Source organism: Acipenser ruthenus, chromosome 2 (genome assembly GCF_902713425.1).
Source record: "Acipenser ruthenus chromosome 2, fAciRut3.2 maternal haplotype, whole genome shotgun sequence".
NCBI classification, from domain to species: Eukaryota; Metazoa; Chordata; class Actinopteri; order Acipenseriformes; family Acipenseridae; genus Acipenser; species Acipenser ruthenus.
The window spans coordinates 49,843,665-49,864,942 of NC_081190.1; the positions used below are offsets into that span (position 1 = coordinate 49,843,665).

Sequence of the window (21,278 nt, forward strand, 5' to 3'; positions counted from 1 at the left end):
AATAAAACAAGCACTACAAATATGTGTGTGTGTGTACAATTTATTTGAATTTTTTTTTAACCTGACATCTTGATACTTTGGATAACCTGTCTCCAGACATGTCCCATACCCATAATGGATCGGTGTATGCCATTGTCATCTTAAGTAGGGGACAAAGCTAATTTGAATACCTCTGACAATTGGTCCTTGAATTTCTATCAGAGCGAAATTGATGCATGTTAATATTTTATTTTATAATTACTTTTATATTCTGTTGTATCTAAATATAAGTGTGTTATGCATCATAAACTGTTAATGTTACAAAATTGGTCACAAACACATTTTCAGTTGTTTTGTTACTGGTTTTGTAAAAACGAACAATCTTATTTTCCTTTAACAAAACATATTGCACGTTGGAATAAAGGCACATATGGTCGGGTGGGGGTTGTGTACATTCTGGTGTTGGGGCCCAATATACCTACGTACGACCCTGGAACATCAATTCGTTCTGTAACAGCTATCTTTAAATCAAGAGGGGGAGGTGAAATCACTTTATCATTTTACCTGGTGCAGGCTGTAGTGGGGGGTGGTTTTGGGACTTGTATACCTGAATTAAAATAATGGTGGTTAGAAAGTGGTGGTTACAAAGAAGACTACGTGGTGATCTGATTCAAACATTAAAAATCCTAAAAGGTATTGACAATGTCAACCCAGGGGACTTTTTTGACCTGAAAAAAGAAACAAGGACTAGGGGTCACAAATGGAGATTAGATAAAGGGGCATTCAGAACAGAAAATAGGAGGCACTTTTTTACACAGAGAATTGTGTTGGTCTGGAACAAACTCCCCATAATGTTGTTGAAGCTGACACCTTGGGATCCTTCAAGAAGCTGCTTAATGAGATTCTGGGATCAATAAGCTACTAACAACCAAACGAGCCGAATGGCTTTCTCTCGTTTGTAAACTTTCTTATGTTCTTCTGTTCTGCATTTGTACTGCATTTGTCAATACTCAGTACAAATTTGTATACAAGTTTATTAATTTTGGTACTGCAACATTGTACCAGATTTGAATGGAAACATTGTATTTCAAATACGGTACAGTAGTCCCTCGCAGACCGGACATGTCAGCAGACAGACAGGTTGTCCGAAATAACGAGGTGTCCTGTCAAAAAAACCACACACGTTTGTAGTGCTCAGTTTATTTTAAATGTACAAATCATTGCACTGAAATAACATTAATGTGTTCTTTGTACATATTACCTTATGCAAAAATATACATCTGTACAGTAGACCTATATAGTATACAGTACAATGGTAAAATCAAATGAATACCAAGTGCACTTTCTTTGTACTTTAGCCTACAGCCTACCGATAACACAAAATGAATCATGATGCTGCATTCTCTACACATTACTGTACAATGTAGAAATAATACAAGATTATTTTAAACTGAAACTAAATGATTTTAGCACATATTATTTTTTAATGTAGCCTACTTAGTACACAATTAACACAAAATAGATCATGGTGCCGCATTAGCACATTACAGTAATACAGTACCTTACATATACTACACACACTAAATCAATCATTTTTAAATTTACATAGAAAATGCTACAGTGTACGCGTGGCTGCAAGTAAAACACACACCCCACCTGCTACTCCTCATCCTTTTCCACCCTTTTAAGCTCATACTCCACCCACTGTTTATATGCCCTATTTTAATCATGTTTTAATTTTAGTGATTTAGTAGGCTACTTGCATCTCTTCTTCGTAGGAGGACTTTTTTTGGCCCCCTCCCCTTTTTTTTGTAAACATCGAAAGATAAAAAAAAAATCGAGCTCTCTTTCACCACTCATGGGACAGGCTACCCAGGCGACTCATTCAAAATCTCACCTACACTTCGGTTTCCCAAAAGGTCAACAGTACATAAATGTGGTTTGTTATTTTTAATGCGATAAAATGGTTACGTTTTTTTTTTTTTTTTTTTTTTTCAAAATTCTACTGGTGTATGGATATCTACCAGTGATTTGCCACGTTTTGATAAGTGCCGACCCATGGTGATATGCTGTAATAGCAACACTCCCATGTGACCTGTTTTGACCAATCAGGATTGAGTATACTCATTTTATAAATTCAAATATTCTATTTTTATGTTTGCAGCTCATTGCAGAAAAAAACAGAAGACATACATTTGAGGTGATAGTGGAATATAACAGAAACAAAGGTTTTTGATTCCCAACTGCAGACAATTCTTGTGGGGGGGGGGTCTGTGTTAAATGTCATCTGGATACGAGTAGTGTTCAGAAAAGTTTTTTTCACAGACTGACTGGATTATCATTGAAAGACATGTTGTTGTTGTTTTTTTTTCTCTAAGATTGTATCTTTATTTAAATGGTCCACAGTTGCTACAAAGATAATGGCACTGATGTCTGTATGTGTGTTAATTCACACTTTGAGCTGTTGTTGTGCAAAAACTATTACACAGTAACAATGACTCTTGACAGGTGACAGCACCAACAAAAGTCAACAGATTCTCAAACTACTATGACTACTCTAGGTCATAAAGGGTACTATTGCCAATGTATGTTATCATCAACATGATATTAAAAGTATCAGATTCCATATTGATGAACAGCACCAAATTCATTTAGAAATGTTTCATTTTACTATAACTGTCTCATGTTCATGTTTTTTTAATTGTTTTAATTAATTTTATTGTAACTTGTTTTTATTGATTTGTAAAGCGCTTTGACATACTGTAGTGTGAAAGTCGCTACATAAATAAACAAACCTACAAGAACAAAAATAAAGACATAGCATATAATAAATGAAATTGCATAAATACATATAAAACTGTGACCTCAGATCAGACTTGAAAGCTTCCATGTGTGTAGTCCTATATGTGTTCAAAAACAGACAGACCCCTGCACTCTGAAAACACAAGAATCTATTGTACAATTGCCCTTTCACTAGACTCGACTGAAATACCCTGAATTAACATGACTTCAGTGTCCAGCTGGTTTCAGCAAAATCTGTGCAGGATTAGCCTGTTGTAATCTCGTGGAGTCAGTTACAGGAATAATTCAATAGCCACGGGTCAGGAGCCACGGGTTCTGCACTGAAACACGGCACAAAATACTCTTTTTAAATGATCCAGTTTTAGAAATACCCTGAAAGGCAGGTCTGACAACAGCCCAGGTTTTGTTTAGAGAACATAATCCACATCCCCGAATTGCTGATAGGAAGCAACAGTGTTTTGCTTAACTTCAAATTGTTTTCTCAACGATCAAAGTAAGGAATTTAAGAAATCAGGGACACAACACTTTTGGCTTTCCAGGGTGTTTAACACATTGTGGTTTGGTATCATGGCACAAATGCTTTTGCCTTAAAAAGGAGGTAGGAATGTGTTACACCTTTCACAAAGGCTGCACATTGTCACATTATGAGTATGACTTTTATAAGATGCATTTATTTCAGAAAAAAACAGAATACTACTTAAAAGGGTGTCAAATAATTACAATCTAAAACATTTAGGTGCTGCCTAAAAAGTTTTAGATTTTTTATTACTACTATGTATTGTAATGATAATAAAAAATAAAAATAAAAAACTGAAAATCTTACATCATGTAATCAAATAAATTACAAAAAGATATTGCAAAAGTCTACCGGGAGCCATATTAGTAGTATAGTATTTCATGTTAGATTTCGAAATGTCACATTTTACCAATTTTGTCAGTTTTTCGTTAAGTATATAGAAAACTACAAAGCTATATGTAATTTGATATGTTAACGTAACATTATTCAGTATGTTTCATTAGACTTTATGAAGCAAAATGTGTTCATTCTATACGGTAATGCGCTGTGAAAAAAAAGATGTATACAATTAAAATGATTGTTTGGTATTTCAAACTCTAAAATGAAAGAAAGATCTTTGACACACTTCTGGATTGTCTCTGGATTCACAGGAGACTCACTGTAATACGTCTCACTGTCAACAAGGATGGTTAATGTAACAGCCTGCAAATTAAACCTCATTCATTTTAGGGTGGCAAATTACTAATTAATTACAACAGTGACTCTCCAATCAGAAAAAAATACCAACATAACTCATTCAAACCCAACAAACCGCAGTCTTCTATTTTCATCTTGTAAGATAATATTGTACAGTAAATACACATAATTGCACTGGAAAGAGCTATGTATTTTAAATCCCTTTCTACCTGTAGCCTACAAAGACTATTACATTTTTCGATTGGACTCATGTGTAGCCTGATCACAATAAAAACAGCGCTTTCAAATCCAGACTAAATTTGACTCATCTAGCCAACCAAATCTGACCCATTCAAATATTTAAAGCAGTGTTGTGTGCAAATATAAGTGAAATCAACAAAATACAAAAATAATTTAAAATGTAAACTTAATGTGTCAAATTATTGGAAGAGACTTTTAAAATACTACACCAATGTTAATGCATGTAAATACAATACAAACTAATAAAACAACATTATTAATGTATACAACAAAATAAGAAGAATAGGTTTATTGTGCCTTACAAGCACTCTATAATGTGGCTGCACCACGATGCCATCCCTTGTAATTAACTTAGCAAATTGTAAGTCCTAAATGGCCATCATGATCATTCAGATTAACCACAGGACTAAAGATGCAACAACTGAATCAATTACAGATGCAGATTGTTGCACAGTACTATATGTTGCTGGAAGACAGACACTTATAAACACTGTTCTTCATTAAAACAAAAAAAATACACTAAATCTATTTTTAGACTATGTGTTTAAGGTACAAAGCATGGTCAAGAAAACATGAATCCATAATCATTTCCTATTATTAAAATAGTAAACTACTGTAGATTCTGTGAATACAGTAAGATAATACAGGTACTTGTTAACCACACCACCTTTTATCTGTTAAGTGCTTTGTTTAGATAACACTTGTCACAAAAATAAAACTTTTAGTCAAGTTTTCTTCTCCCTGAAAAAGATGGTTTGCCATAACAGGGGAGTTTTAGACTTCCATAATCAATCAATATACATTTCGAGTAGTGTCGGCAGATGCCCAGGAGGCAAATGTACCACCCGACAGGCAGGCTCAAATATCACTTTGAGGCACTGGGGCCAGAAAAAAAAACTAAAAGGTGTAGTTGAGACAGCTGGGTTACATTGTAAAACAGTGTGCACATAGACTTCAGTGTTTATTTTCAAGAAAATATGTTTGTTTTCTGTTGGACCTGAAAAGGTTTAGTTTCAGGTCACCCTAGCTACTGTATTCCTCAAGCCTGTACTGTACCTAAAGTCTTGATTTTCTAATGACAGGAAAAAGTTTAAAAAAAAAAATGAAGGTCAGACTGTAGACTGGAAAGAACACCATGACCTTATTTACATTGTTGTGGCTCTTGCTTTAGTAAGATAATCATGTTATTGTTATTCTCCCTAAAGACAGCTCCTACTGCAAATTCTTTCTTCTGATAATAGCAACACATTTCTCAGAAGTTTCAGTTGGTGTGTGAAATGCCAGGCCTAAAGACACATGTGGTATAAATCTGTCAGCCAGATCTCAAAAAGAGAGAGCAAAGCTATGTTTATGTTTATATGTTTATATATTTACCATTGACCAGTGATAGATCAGGGTGTTCCCATAAATACAAAATAAAAAATTATATTATATATATATTTATATATATATAATTTTTTTATATTTTTAGGGTACCTTAACCATTACCTGTGTTCATATATGTACTCTAATATCTGGTCCTTTATCATAATGGATAATAATTGGCATGACCAACTACTGAAAATCAGTCACAGGGGTACTTTGGAAGCTTCTTTGTTAGAATTAAAAGCCGGGTGAAAGGCAGGTCTGACAACAGCCTCCTTGTCGGAATGCTATTGCCTGTATTTTTAAAGAAATCATAATTCTAATTTGAATTGAAAAAGAAAAGACAATGTACTTAAACAGCTACTTTCTAAAAAAAAGAGAATTTGAATCTAAATGGAACAGATATGATTAAAGTTACTATGTCAAGCTAAGTACAAAGTAGTAAATGCATTGAATAACTTACCAGAGTAGTACTTATTTTGAATTGTTTGCCTAAGAGGAGTATTAGTAAACAATTAGATCCTGTCCTGTGGCAAAAGGTGGGTTTCAATGATCCTTTTCTCCTTTACTCCGCAAAATTTCTTATGTACATTAACATGTATAAGGATAAACTTTATGGATGATTATTCTAGTGACCTATAAGTTTCTTATAAAAGTACTGAAGACTGTCTTCTCTTCTATAGAACTGACAGTTTTGAATGACAACTCGTGTACATTTTGTTACACAAGTGCCCACTGTTGTTTATCATTATATGCACTGAGCCCAGACACAACCATTAATCCCTCAGAAAAATCTGCAACATTGAAAGACTGTGTAAATGTGTACCTCATGGACTGATACCTAGTATTAATATAAATGACAACAAAGGCAAAAAGGCAAAACAGCTAATATGGTGAAAGGTTAAATAAAAAAACACTGTAGGACATCCTCAGATGTTTTCAAATAGAGAACACAGTCCATTGGAGACATGAATCTCATTACTTTTGTGACAAACGATAGATTTGAACTGGAAAACCATTGGTAAAAGATGGCACTGTACAGTAGATCACAAGTGACGTCTCCTGAGGGTCAACCTAGATAGCAATGTTAAGTTTTTCAAATACTAGCTACTTCAAAAGGATCACTCTTCATTTGATAATTTGGAAACCTCTAATAAACCCCTTTGACAGGCTCACAACAAAAACACAAAGCCCTCAAGCCACATGGAAAGAGTCGAAGCAGCCAGATCTGCTGAAGAGATTTCGCATTACCCACTTCATATTAACAAGCATCCCAGGCAATGCAGACAGTGTCACTAGCAAGTTTGTGTTTGTGTAAGACTGTTATATTGTTGTTGGCAGCCACAAAAAAATATGCTAAGACTGCTAGCAAATGAAACCCAGCTGGTTAAGCATAATACCAGATGTTCCCAACATTGCACTGCTTTGATAGCTCAAATTGAGCAGAAAGCAACACGTGAAATATTTGTGAAAATTGGATTTTGTCAACTATTGTATTACATGTTCTAATGGTTGTGATAGAACTTCAGTTTCCTGTTATGGAATCTTGTATTTTAGGACAGACCACAGTAGCCTACATGTACAAACATGCAGCTGTCTAGTTTTCTGTGGGAAACTTGAAGACTATGATAACCAGGAAAGTCAGTGACACTTATAGAGAGTAAATAATCAAACAGAATTAAAGCTGTTAAGAAAAATTTAGAGATGCATATACCGCCAATTGACCAAATCTCAGTCTTTGGGTTATTAATGGTAAAGTCCAAGAAGAGTGTTGTATTTGAGATCTGTATTCAAATCCAAGCAACAACAAAAAAAGCACTGAACAGATACAGTAGTTAAAATTTTGTTAATGTATTCTTTCTTATATGTTTACTGGTAGCTATTAGAAACAGATAACCACCAGCCTTTTTACAGTATAAAAGGTTAACTTATACACACAACTTTATATCGATCACGCAGTACAAGATATATTTAAGAGGGCAGTGTTACTTGTTACTTAATTCTGTGTCAATATGTTTATAATAATAATAATAATAATAATAATACTTAATTTTATAAATGCCTTTCATGACAAGTCATCACAAAGTGCTGTACATAATAAGACAAAATAAAAATAAACAATAAGAAAAATATCAAACATTAAATCTAAAAAAAAGTTTTACGGCGAGATTTAAAAACACCCTAATTTCTTTGGGAAGGGCATTCCACAACCTAGGGGCATAGGAACAGAAGGCCGGATCACCCACAGTTTATACTATAAGACTTAACACAGGGGCTTTCAAAATTATTTGACAAGCTAATAATTATCTTGATATCTTTAAAAGCAATTTCTGGACCTGACTAAAAATAATTCAAAATGTTAATATTAATAGTAGAGTATCATATCAGTGTAATTTTGAAATAGAGCACAGGAGATCCAATAGAAATGTTTTCTGATATCACTTAAAAATAAATAAATGACATAAATACTTACATATACAATTAGTACGTACAATTTTAACAAGATACTCTAATAAGGCACAGTTAAATTGGGTACTTTTATCAAGGACTGTAATATCACAAAACTAAACAAAATTAATGTTCTCTGACTAATTCAACACAAATAATCAGTGCAAAATAAAACCAGTGATAGTAAGAAATATAGTCTGCATATTTACCCTGATTCCTTACCACTACTAGTCATCACCACTTTCAATTAATTATAAATCCTTTCTTATTTGTACTTAATTTGTCTCTACAGACAAATGAGAAAACTGCAGATTATGGGTAACTGTCAGAAACTTTACTGTAAGGTGTGACTCGTTTTTCAAATTCAATAACATGCAAGAGTTGACATATTTCAATATGTATGGAGGGCACGGTGACATGGCAGAGATGTGTAATCCGGTACTGGAATAGGATGCTGACTTCTATTAGTCTATTAGTTGGCACAAATCTATATGCATAAAAAGCTTACATTTAAAAACTTAGAATATCTATAAGTATGATAAAACCTGGTAGTTCTTTACTGGTTTGTTTTAAATAACCATATTGTCAGTCTGTCGAGCCTTAACAGCTCAAGGCAGAACATTCATATATCTATTATTATTTTATTATTTATTTGGCAGATGCCTTTATCCACCAATATACTGTACATGCTGTATAGACTGCAAGTAGGAACCAAAGGCAGCTTCATCAGTTTTGAGACACTGTATTAAAATGAAATTACTGTATGGTAGAAACCACAACCACTTCATAAATGGGATACTTTAAACTCAAACAACTTCACAGTTTTAAACCATTATATCTGCACCAAAAAGTAACATACAAATGTAAATTGTAAACTGAGTACAATGTTTAACTTTTACCAGCTGTGCTCACAAAATCAGCATTTAAAAATTCAAGACTGATGCATACATCATGTCAATGTTAATTGCATTAAACTAGTAGTTTTATATATATATATATATATATATATATATATATATATATATATATATATATATATATATATATATATATATATAAAATCAGATATAAATAAATGTACAATAAATGTCCATGTGTTAATAGTTTGCCTCAAACCATTGTGCTCAAAATCCTTTAGTCATAGCAAGACATGTATCTCCAAACTTCATATATTTATGTAGATCCAAATTTCATCTCCTTACCCTTGGTTTGTAGAGACAGCAACATGAGTAAGGAAATATGAATCTGCCAACTTGGTTCCTCAAGCCAACCCATCACTTTAAAGCTGCAGGGATATTCCAAATGCCTAGTGCTGGTTTTTCCTTCCCAGATCAGATAGCCAAGTCAGCTCCTCCACAAACAGTCAGCAGTGAGAGCCTGAGAGGAGGGAATGTTAAAGACAAGACTGTTACAAACTGCTTCTATCACTAGATAGACCTCGGTTGGAGACCTCATGGGGACGACAACAAAAGGGCAGCTGAGATCCTGAGCAGGACTGGATTCCAGTTACAGGAGCATGGATTCACTTCTCACACTTGAAGGCTTCTGTTTTCAGAGGGGGGCCTTCACCCCTGCAGGCAGGGAAATCTCACAAGGCCTCTTTTTTTGCATTTCAGTCAGTAGAACAAAACTGAATACAAATTCGAAGACAGCTTGTGGTTTTTTTTCATTTCTAAGCTGGTCTACATATTTTCTCCAGATGGGCATACATGATGAAAGACGAGGCGCTTCATGTATGCTATATCTTTTAAAAAACTTGGTTCTCGTTAAAAATCTAAATACGGAAATACAATCACATTTCTTTCTTTTTTGAAAACACAAACTTGCCTTAAAATATTTGCATTGTCACAACGGCATATATACATCTGCATATATACATTTGTAATGCCTCTTTTTGTAAAGGAATGCATATATATATATAAAAGTAAATGCCAGGAAACAAATTGGATGCTTCATCAGAAAGTATTTTAAAAAAAATAATAATTAAAACCCCCATTTTCTTTTTTTTTAAAGGACATGGGCTCCAATTCCAATCACAAAGTTTTATGCACACAGTACAAACCTTTATTTAATCCATCACAACATAATTAAAATAAATAAATACATAAATAAATAAAAGCTTTTTGTTTAGACCCAAAAAAGTGAATTTGTTTGAAAAAAAAAAAATCTTAGATTTACTTAAGTTTATTTGAGATTAAATTAAATGTATAAGAAAACAAAAACACATCATAAGCATGAAGCTAAACAGAACACTTCAACAACAAAGCTGTTTCTTCAAGAGAAATACTGCAGTCAATCACAGGATTAACCAAACTTATGGCCAATTTAGGAACAGCTTATTATTTTTAAATCTTTTTTTATTATTTACATACGTTTATTTGAGTTTATTTGAGAAACAAAGACGGGGAAGCCCAGTTCTAACAAAAAACAAACAATAGAGTATGCAAGCCGACAAAAGAAGAACCTACTCTCGACCTCCCAGTAAAAAGACTATTACTTTGTTACAAATAAACAAGCCCCCCACCCCCACAATCCTACTCTGATTGGCCAATGTGGCATTCAGTGTGGCTTTCAAGACTGTGACAAGCTTCCCTTTCATAGAACAAACAGTCAGATTAAAAAGAAAGAAGAAGAAAAAATAAGAAAATCACATTACTTGTTCTCTGCATGTGGATGGATGATTTGTGTTCTCACTTATGGGGTATGACTTTTTTATTTGCATTCAGTCCCGGATTACATGTGATAAGGGATGACCTTATTTGAGTATTCACACATTAAACACTAAGAGCTAGCAAGCTGGACACAAAAAGTCCCTCAGATGTTCAGGGGCATCAATCAGGTTCACAGCATGGAGGCTGCCAAACTTTTTCTCCATTAAACCCAGGAAGGCAGAAGGGGAGGCCTTTGTCTCAGGCAGACTTAATAAAGTTTAAAGCTGGTCACGGTCTTTTCAGAGGCCTATTGTCTTTCGGAATTCCTTTTAAAAAACTATCAACAGTTACAACCGTTACTGAAGGAATCTTTATATCTATAGTCTTTATGATTTAGAAAATATATACCATACAGTGTATAAACAATTTTATACACACCTTTAATTTTAGAAAGATGCCATCTACTTCTGTATCCACTGTAGAAATATCAGTTGTTACTACTATTATTATATGAACTTCTAGTTTTTGAAAACTACAGTACTCTTAAAAGTAAACCTATAACTAACAGTTATGGGTTATGTATCCCAAGCTTTGTATTTTATTTGGACAATTACTGTACACTCTAAGGAAAAATTTATAACTGACCAAATTGCCATGGACATTTTTGGAGACATGGTAAATTGTTTATAAATGTCACCAAAACCCTGAGATAGAATTACATCTTTGTTCGTATAATACATGGTACATGGTATGGTAACAGAAAAAAAGAACCTGTATTTCACCACTATGAGGCCAACATAAAGCAAGTACATTAACAACAAAAAAAGAGTAATTTGCAGTAATAAGACTCCAGCAGATGAGTGTTACTGTATGTATGATACTGTACTGTTCAAAATATAAAATTATATTTAATTACACTCTCTTTCCCTCACTATTGCATTACACAGTACCTGTACATCAGTTTTAATATTGTCCCCCTTTAACATCAAAACTGAACAATTATTACTGTACTTATTTTAGAAGCACCCAGAAGTTGCATCAACTGGAATAAAAGAAGACACCCAGAATAACTACAGAAAATGAGAAATAGACAATTACATTTACAGCACGAACCTATGAGAATTAAATACAAGTTTCATGTTTAACATTTTATACGGTTCTTAAAAGTATATTTTCCACAAGGAAGAACTCAAAGGATTCCAATGGCATGACAGAACTGTGATATGCATTTAAGCTAAAAACCATGTGGAACTTAATGCTAGTTTACAAAAATAAAGTGGGTTACAAGTTAACCTAATACTTATATTGTATTTTGGTGGTTGAAGTATTTAGGCATGCATGGGGCAAATATGCTTTAGACATGGTAGGCACATACTGTATGAGGAATACTGAACTGAAAGTTTTGTCCATTTCAGCAACTGCAGCAACATAAATGCAACCCCCATTGGAATAACAGTCCTCTGTAGTAGCATAACAGTCGCCATTAGAAGCTGTTGCTGAAGGCTACACACAGAGGCATCTGGAAATGTAATTACAATTTGCTTGTCAACAGTTAACATTCTGATTTGCTCCCTGGCATTGTCACATTTTTTTTTTTATAAAAGCAGTTTTCATGAAACCACTTCATATGCAATTGTTATATGCTGAAAAACAATGTAACAGTAAAGAGAAAAGGCTACTGCTTTTTTTAACACCGTTTGCATGATAAAAAAGTATTCAAAAGCATGTTAACCTATTAACCTAAACCAATTTCACTTTTACACCATTAAATACCCTATGATACTATATTTACAAGTCTGAGCCTTTGCTTTTCCACAGTCGAGTCCTTAGTTTTGTCTAAAAGGTTAATGGAATCAAATATTAGATAATTTCACAACTCATGTACTCCTCTTTGCCTTATTGAGAGAGAGAGAGAGAGAGAGAGAGAGAGAGAGAGAGAGAGAGAGAGAGAGAGAAAAGTATTGGCACCCTACACATAAAATAATATAATTCGAAACATGTTAAATATAAGCTGTAATAGGGCGATGTTACCAACGTGGGTCATCACTTATTAATGAATCAGACACAGAGCAGTTGGTGTTAACACGCCGCACAGGCACATCGATTTAATAACAACACAGGCCCCGACGCTTGGCTACCAACAATGGTAATCATAGTGCCAGATTTAATAAAGAAAACAAAACCAAGCTAAAAAATAAATGGCGAGCGCTAATCCCACTAAAAGGAACGTCCCGTTCCAGGAACCTACTACACTACTCACCCTCACTGTACTTAGTTTGGGAATAAATCCCCTAAACTGACCTACCTCTGGGCCCTTCAGACGGCCTCGGCCGGGCAATGCCTTTAAGAGCACTGTCTTGGAGTGGAAGGATTTCGTGTAGTACAGTCAGCACTCGGATATCAGTTACCCAGATACACGTCAGTTGCGTTTTACCGCCCTTGATTAAGAATAAAATCAATCCCCATTATATACGTGACAAATTAATGTACTTACTCATCACACGCAATTTCCGACTCCGTCACCAGTTTTTTGATACAAAGCCCATCTCTTCAACATTACAATTGAGCTGAATATCTGTCACAGCCCGCGTTTTAAAAAAAAAAAATCTCTCTAATGCCAAATCAGTCTTATATTGTGCAGTTACACAGTGCTTCCTCTAGTTTCACCTTACAAAAATGCAGCCAAAACAAAGCAAATGAGACAAGCTAAGGTAATGTAAAAGTTAATCATTAAACAGTTTTAGATACTGTGATATTTTTTATCTGTAGTCTTTAGTTGTTTTTGTGCATTTTCATTTGCAAGTCGTCTCTTTTGGCAAGTGATATTTTCAGAATCATATCATTCTGAATTAAAATACTTCTTCTGTTAAAAGTATAGTACTGTACAAACAAAACCAATACAATACATCTAAATGGAAGCCTACTTATTTTAAAACGCAGTCCTTTCAGATATGTATTTTTGATATTGGTAGTTTTTCAGGGAACAGAAAAAAAGATACAAGGGTTGGAACGGGCCAAAATGAAATAATCAGATATACATCACATGTGTTTAACTGTCACTGAAGTCAAAATTTCACAAGGTTGGATATGTGAGTGCTGACTCTAGTTCTCTCCATGGAGCGGACGCTGTCCTCTTCAATGTTGACAAGCAAGCTTTTGCTCAGCGCCTGCCTGTGTAGCTACGGCATTGCAGTCACCTTGAGCTGTGATGGTTTTTTGAGCTGCGTGCTGGCTCCCCGGGCACGCCCCCCAGCCAATCCGGACCGCCCAATCTGCTCAGTGCTGGGCGAGCCTACCTGCTCAATTGGTTGCCCAGCAATGCGTCTCCTGTTACGCGTCCCAGCTGCACACATCTACACAAGAACCAGCGACAGGATAACCGTTCCAAATGCAGATGTGAGCCCTCTTTGGTCCCCTTGGCTTGGAATGACTCTTAGGCATAATGATTTGGTAGGGTAGATCAATTTACATCCATTTAGAAATACATTTCTAAATTAATTTGGAATAACCTGTCAAATCCAATATCGGAGCTTGATAATCACCTTTCCCGATTTATTGAATAAAAATACAACAGTTTGAATATGGACAACAACACCATATGTTGATTGTTATCCAGTTTAAAAAACGTAATACTTTTATATAGGAGGGTGCTCAAACTTTTGTTCACTAACTGTAGGTCCCCTATAGTCCACAAAAATATATATTAAAAAAACAAACATACCTGTACATTGTCATGTAGTCAAATCATTTATTTTTACTTACGTACAGATTTACAGTGGCCTTTTCTTTTACTGACACTGTATTTATTTTTTACTGACATAATTTAAAATAAAAAAAACATAAACAATAAAATACATTATAAAATAAGCTAGTTTTGTGTACTTATATTTCTTTAGGTCTTATTTACTTCTTATGGTCACACATGGACTGGATCATTTGCTACGTTGGTCTGAAGCTGGTGCTGTTTATACAGTGCCTTGCGAAAGTATTCGGCCCCCTTGAACTTTGCGACCTTTTGCCACATTTCAGGCTTCAAACATAAAGATATGAAACTGTAATTTTTTGTGAAGAATCAACAACAAGTGGGACACAATCATGAAGTGGAACGGAATTTATTGGATATTTCAAACTTTTTTAACAAATAAAAAACTGAACAATTGGGCGTGCAAAATTATTCAGCCCCCTTAAGTTAATACTTTGTAGCGCCACCTTTTGCTGCGATTACAGCTGTAAGTCGCTTGGGGTATGTCTCTATCAGTTTTGCACATCGAGAGACTGAAATTTTTGCCCATTCCTCCTTGCAAAACAGCTCGAGCTCAGTGAGGTTGGATGGAGAGCATTTGTGAACAGCAGCTTTCAGTTCTTTCCACAGATTCTCGATTGGATTCAGGTCTGGACTTTGACTTGGCCATTCTAACACCTGGATATGTTTATTTGTGAACCATTCCATTGTAGATTTTGCTTTATGTTTTGGATCATTGTCTTGTTGGAAGACAAATCTCCGTCCCAGTCTCAGGTCTTTTGCAGACTCCATCAGGTTTTCTTCCAGAATGGTCCTGTATTTGGCTCCATCCATCTTCCCATCAATTTTAACCATCTTCCCTGTCCCTGCTGAAGAAAAGCAGGCCCAAACCATGATGCTGCCACCACCATGTTTGACAGTGGGGATGGTGTGTTCAGGGTGATGAGCTGTGTTGCTTTTACGCCAAACATAACGTTTTGCATTGTTGCCAAAAAGTTCGATTTTGGTTTCATCTGACCAGAGCACCTTCTTCCACATGTTTGGTGTGTCTCCCAGGTGGCTTGTGGCAAACTGTAAACGACACTTTTTATGGATATCTTTAAGAAATGGCTTTCTTCTTGCCACTCTTCCATAAAGGCCAGATTTGTGCAGTATACGACTGATTGTTGTCCTATGGACAGAGTCTCCCACCTCAGCTGTAGATCTCTGCAGTTCATCCAGAGTGATCATGGGCCTCTTGGCTGCATCTCTGATCAGTCTTCTCCTTGTATGAGCTGAAAGTTTAGAGGGACGGCCAGGTCTTGGTAGATTTGCAGTGGTCTGATACTCCTTCCATTTCAATATTATCGCTTGCACAGTGCTCCTTGGGATGTTTAAAGCTTGGGAAATCTTTTTGTATCCAAATCCGGCTTTAAACTTCTCCACAACAGTATCTCGGACCTGCCTGGTGTGTTCCTTGTTCTTCATGATGCTCTCTGCGCTTTAAACGGACCTCTGAGACTATCACAGTGCAGGTGCATTTATACGGAGACTTGATTACACACAGGTGGATTCTATTTATCATCATTAGTCATTTAGGTCAACATTGGATCATTCAGAGATCCTCACTGAACTTCTGGAGAGAGTTTGCTGCACTGAAAGTAAAGGGGCTGAATAATTTTGCACGCCCAATTTTTCAGTTTTTTATTTGTTAAAAAAGTTTGAAATATCCAATAAATTTCGTTCCACTTCATGATTGTGTCCCACTTGTTGTTGATTCTTCACAAAAAATTACAGTTTCATATCTTTATGTTTGAAGCCTGAAATGTGGCAAAAGGTCGCAAAGTTCAAGGGGGCCGAATACTTTCGCAAGGCACTGTAACAGCATTCTTGATAGTCAGAATTCCATTCAGAATGTCTGTAGACAATTGATTTCTTACATCTGTTTTTACAAGGTTCACCGGTGAAAAATCTTGTTCTAATTCTGCAGTAGTGTGTGGCAAAGCGAACATATTAATATACAGTGGCAAATGTAAGAAAACGTGGATTTCCGCTAGGTGTAGACAAGAGCGCAGTTTTGTGCCAGTTTTCATCAGCTGCCAGATCATGTCTAAGATCTGTCAAGTGAATCACTTGTTACTGCATAAATTCCAGCATTGCAAGCTGGAAGATGTCTCCTGAGCTTGTTTTGCTTTGGCTACTTGGTTGAAGAATGCATATACAAATTTCAGCACAGTATTCTTAATTGGCATTCTTTTTTTGATACTTTTCACATAAGGTATAGGTACATGTCATTCGAGCTGATTGGGTAAGCCGCAACGCAATACAAAAATATAACATATTTATTTCGATCCAAATTCTAGGACATTTTTTATTTATTTACGTTTTAGTGTTAAAATGTCACTTTTTTACTGACTGGCCTTAAACTTTGGGCCCTAGGCAGCTGCCTAGTTTGCATATGCATTAATCGGCCCTGCAGTATGTGAACCTTGAAACCTTAAAAGGCCTTGCTGGAGAATAAGAGGCAATTATATAACATATATTACATTCTGTGTAAGTAAAGCCGGGCTTACACTGCACGATTTTTGCAATCGGGAGACACAGCGCCACTCACAATTACCGATTGAGCTACGATTTCTCACTGTAGATCGGGGATTGCAAGCTACACACACTACACGAGATATCTTGTAGCGGACTGCGCCTATTTTCATTGCAGAATCGTTGACATCATTCGGGAGAATCATGGACTCAAGCTAGGAGGCGATCGCTGTTGTCTGTGCATTGTTTTGCACAGAAAAAAAGAAGAAAACGCGGAGAAGATCCATTTGGACGCGCAATTTGGATTATGTAGTTTTTGATATTAATATTTTTCTCTAATATGAAAAATATTCCCATTTATTTATTTTTAACTGGTTTCACTATGACGTTGCACAAGAAATGGCTTTAAGAATTCTTGATTCTTTAAAATCCATTCCTGCCTGGAAGGTGAGGTCTTTTGTCCCACTGCCACGGGGACAATGTTTCAGCAGCTTTCCGTATTGTGTCCACAGAGAGGATGCTTTTGTTTGGACTTCTACCACTGACCAAAAATAAATATAAATACATATTACAGTATAATGCTTCATATTTATATAATTGAAAGCATACGGTCATGCATTTTGAATATGTAAGTACTATGTGTGTATAATAGGACCATGGATATTGCTAATTTCATACTCTGCAAATTCCAGCATGAGAACTTATACTTCAGGGCCATAGACAGCACAAATGTTCAATATTGCGATAAAAAACATTTATGACAAGAACATAAGAACATAAGAACATGATGTCAACTCGAGTCGAGGTGCATCCAAAATAATAAAATCTAATCTGTTCAAAAAGTGCAAAACTAGCTCGTAGTACAAAATATTTATTAGATTAAAAGATTGGTGTGGGAGATTGGCCGTCAAGCGATCTTCATCAGAATACCAAATTCTGATGAATAATTTGAAGACTTTTAAACAAATAAATATTTTGTACTACAAGCGAGTGTTGCGCTTTTGAACTCGAATACAACTTTAATAGTAGGCTACTACAAGTTTGTCATAGGTTTAAATATGCAACAACGTAATCTACATTCTCTCTATTTCACACACACACAGACGCGCACCCCTCCTTGTATTTTGATTAAATTAGCAATACAAGCATACAGTAGGGGTTTGAAAGGGATATCGAATAAGAGTGACTGGAGAAATTGATTGCCATGACAGCACACACTACCACACACAGTATCTGCTTCGGCGTTAACAAGTTATAACAATTATTTACTTACCAAGTACCTGAAGTTCCAAAGCAATTTCCCTCCATCTTTGTACCTTCAATGAGTGATCATGATAGGAAATGTCACTTATGTCAAAGAGACAAGGGTGTTCCTGCCACATCTCCACCATCCTTTCCTCAATTTCGAGGCTCCACACCTTGCGGGGCACAACCTTTCTATTCGTCGCCATTGTTGCTAGCTTGTCCTATTGGCTACTGGCAGCATTCATCAAGAAATCAGCCCGTAGCCCCTCATACATTTCACGAATTGCTTTGTCGGGGACTAAAGTTTTCTGACATGTTAGAAATTTGTCAGGATGTTGTAAGAGCGTCGGGAGATTGCAGAAGCCATTAACGGGGCATCGTAGACCCTCTCACACTTATCGACCATTTTGTCCCCGACAACCTCATTTTGTCCCAGATTTTAAGAAATTAGTCGCCGACTCCTCAGCTCGTCGGCGATCAGCAAAAACCATGCAGTGTAAGCCTGGCATTAGCTCCACCATGGTATAGTTTGTCTTCCTAACACTAGGGGGGTCTGTGGCAGCGTAAACCTAGCATATCACCAAGGCTGGCAGGAAGTAAGGGAAAGAACTGCTCTGAGCCATCTTGGTGAGTGGCAACTGGAAGCCAATTCTCTCAGCTGTATCAGCCTCGCCGGCCATCTTGGTAAGGCATACCAGTAAATTGACAAAGTTAACTTGTCCTCCGCCTATTCATCAGTTTCCCAGATGGTTTCCAGCATGCATGTCTCAGAAGTTGGAATACTGGCACTCCATGCTTCACAACCCAAGCTTATCAAGATGACCTTGAGTGATGAAGCGGAACCTTCTTGGTGACCTTTGAGCATGTTGCTATGCCTGCCGTTTGGCTGGCAACTGCGGGTGAATTATTTTTGGAGACTTTTTTAAAATTAAGAAGCTTAATGGGTGACGAAACTGGCTCCCTGTTTGACGAGGGTGGCGCAAGCTGCTTATTGGGCACTCAATGACACAGCAGCCCAAGACTACAGAGTGGTAAAAGCTGCTATTCTCGGTTGCCTTGTTGTCACTGAAGAGACCTACAGCTGTGGCCAAAGGTTTTGCATCGCCCTATAGAATTAACTCATTTTGCTTCATAAAATCAAATGAACCCTGCTGAATAATGTCACATTAACATATTGAATTACATACCGCTTTGTAGTTTTCCATATACTAAAACTAAAAACTGACGAAAAAAATTTGACATTTTTACATAGTATAACATCTTTTAGTACTGTAAGTGTTCGGTGGCTACTTCCATTCATGTTGAGTTTATTTATCGCGGAGGCAAGCAAACAGTACCAGAGAAAATGCATGATTAGAGGAATTCACTGAACAATTAACTATAAACAAATTTCTATCGTAGTTTTAAAAGCTTAATAAATGTATGAAGTGTTATATACATGGTATACATGTATAATAACTAATAACTACAACCACAAATGACACTTCATACGTATTTATTTATTGTCTACAATCATACATACTAAAATACATACAAAAGTAGATTTTAAATGAAGTTTACAAAATTGATATTCCCATTATTTTTTATTTAATTTCCATTTGGCTGCTGTTCGCAGGTGAGAGAGGCATCTCGCTGTACACTAGTAGTTTCCATAACAGAGAATTATGCTTCCATTCATTTTTCTTGATCTCGTTAACATGCATTTTGATTAATGAGTTCCCCTTATTTAGTCGTTGACACTGGAAGTGATGTACGTGACATACGACAATTAAGCTTTTTAACGAGAAATGCGTTGACTCCATTTCAAAGCATTAACGGATTGATTTAATTAACACATTTCGTTTGAAAATCACTTGCTACTAAAGCTCTTGTTACTATACACCAAGTTCGATACAATAACACTGGATTTTGAAAATCCTGCCCATGTGTCTTAGAAGTGGGATTACAATGCCTCCACATATGCAGGCCAGGAGAAGTACTGCGGGTGAATTATTTTTTGAGACTTTTTTAAAAATATATTTTTTTAAATGGGGTTGGATGAACAGATGGAAGAGTGACATGACCCTCAATGGCAGCTGAAAGCCGGAGGGGCTCCGTGGTGCCTCGCCTGTCTGGAGCATGGGCACCTCCCGGACGCGTGCCCCTGGGAAAACCCCCTCTTCATGAAGGCCTTCAATTGGGGTGAGGTGAAGTCGACGGAGGAATGGACCGGACAGACGGACCGGTACACCTTCCTCACCTGTCTCAAGGACAAGGTTGGTGCCTCATTGGCGCAGAGCCCGAGCAGTATACTGTGTGCTGCCACAGTCAGGGTGGTGTGGAGTTGCCGCCTGTGCAGAGGAGGAAGAAGGGGAGGAGTGGCCGTCCCTGGAAGAAGCCTGAGCGTCCAGCACCCAAAAGGGGGGAGCCCGAGCGTCCAGCGCCCACAAGGGGGGAGCACAAGCGTCCACCACCCTCGAGGGAGATTTGGGACTGGCTGCTGGACCCTGAGGTGACCATCAAGGAGGCCATCACAATGGCGATCGACATGCTGTGGGCCAGAGATGTGGAGCAATGGGAAGCCTGGGAGCAGAGACATTGCCCAGCGTCCCTCCTAGAGATCGCTGCCATGGTATTCGACTACTTGGCTGCAGATATGGGAGAAGACCTGCTGCTCCCGCCTCCATCACCAGAGGGAGACTACTTGCAGCTCCTGCCTCCACCACCAGAGGGAGACTACCTGTTACTCCCACCTCCACCGCCAGAGGGAGGCTACTTGCAGCTCTCGTCTCCACCACCAGAGGGACAGCTTCTGCCATCGCCTCCTGAGGGACCACTACTGCCCTGTTCTGCAACACCTAGGGATGTCAAGCCTGCACCGTCTGGGACTGCCAAGCCTGCAACGCCTTGGGATGCCAAGCCTGCAACGCTTAGGGATTAAATATGTGCATCAGTGCTTCATCGTGCAGTACTGGTGTCTGTTTACTTCCTGGTCTGATGTCACCACCAAGCCATCCTGTTCACACCAACCTTAGAGGACCAGCCACACTGGCCTGATTCTCCGCCAGTAAGGTTCTACAAGAGCCAGAGGGGACCC

The 21,278-nt window shown here is 36.9% G+C and overlaps 1 protein-coding gene across 7 annotated transcripts in view; it reads right to left on the reverse strand.

The window, feature by feature from the left end:
* Positions 1 to 21,278, reverse strand: part of LOC117408649 (bone morphogenetic protein receptor type-1B) — a 342,845-nt gene that overhangs the window by 82,766 nt on the left and 238,801 nt on the right. For 6 of the 7 annotated variants that reach the window (XM_034013833.3, XM_058996777.1, XM_058996771.1 and 3 more), the window contains one exon: positions 9,250 to 9,424. In XM_034013833.3, coding sequence (XP_033869724.1) covers positions 9,250 to 9,322 — 73 coding nt within the window. In that variant the 5' untranslated portion in view covers positions 9,323 to 9,424. Of the gene's footprint in view, positions 1 to 9,249; positions 9,612 to 21,278 lie in introns of those variants that run through there. The other variant, XM_058996783.1, reaches the window with a different exon arrangement.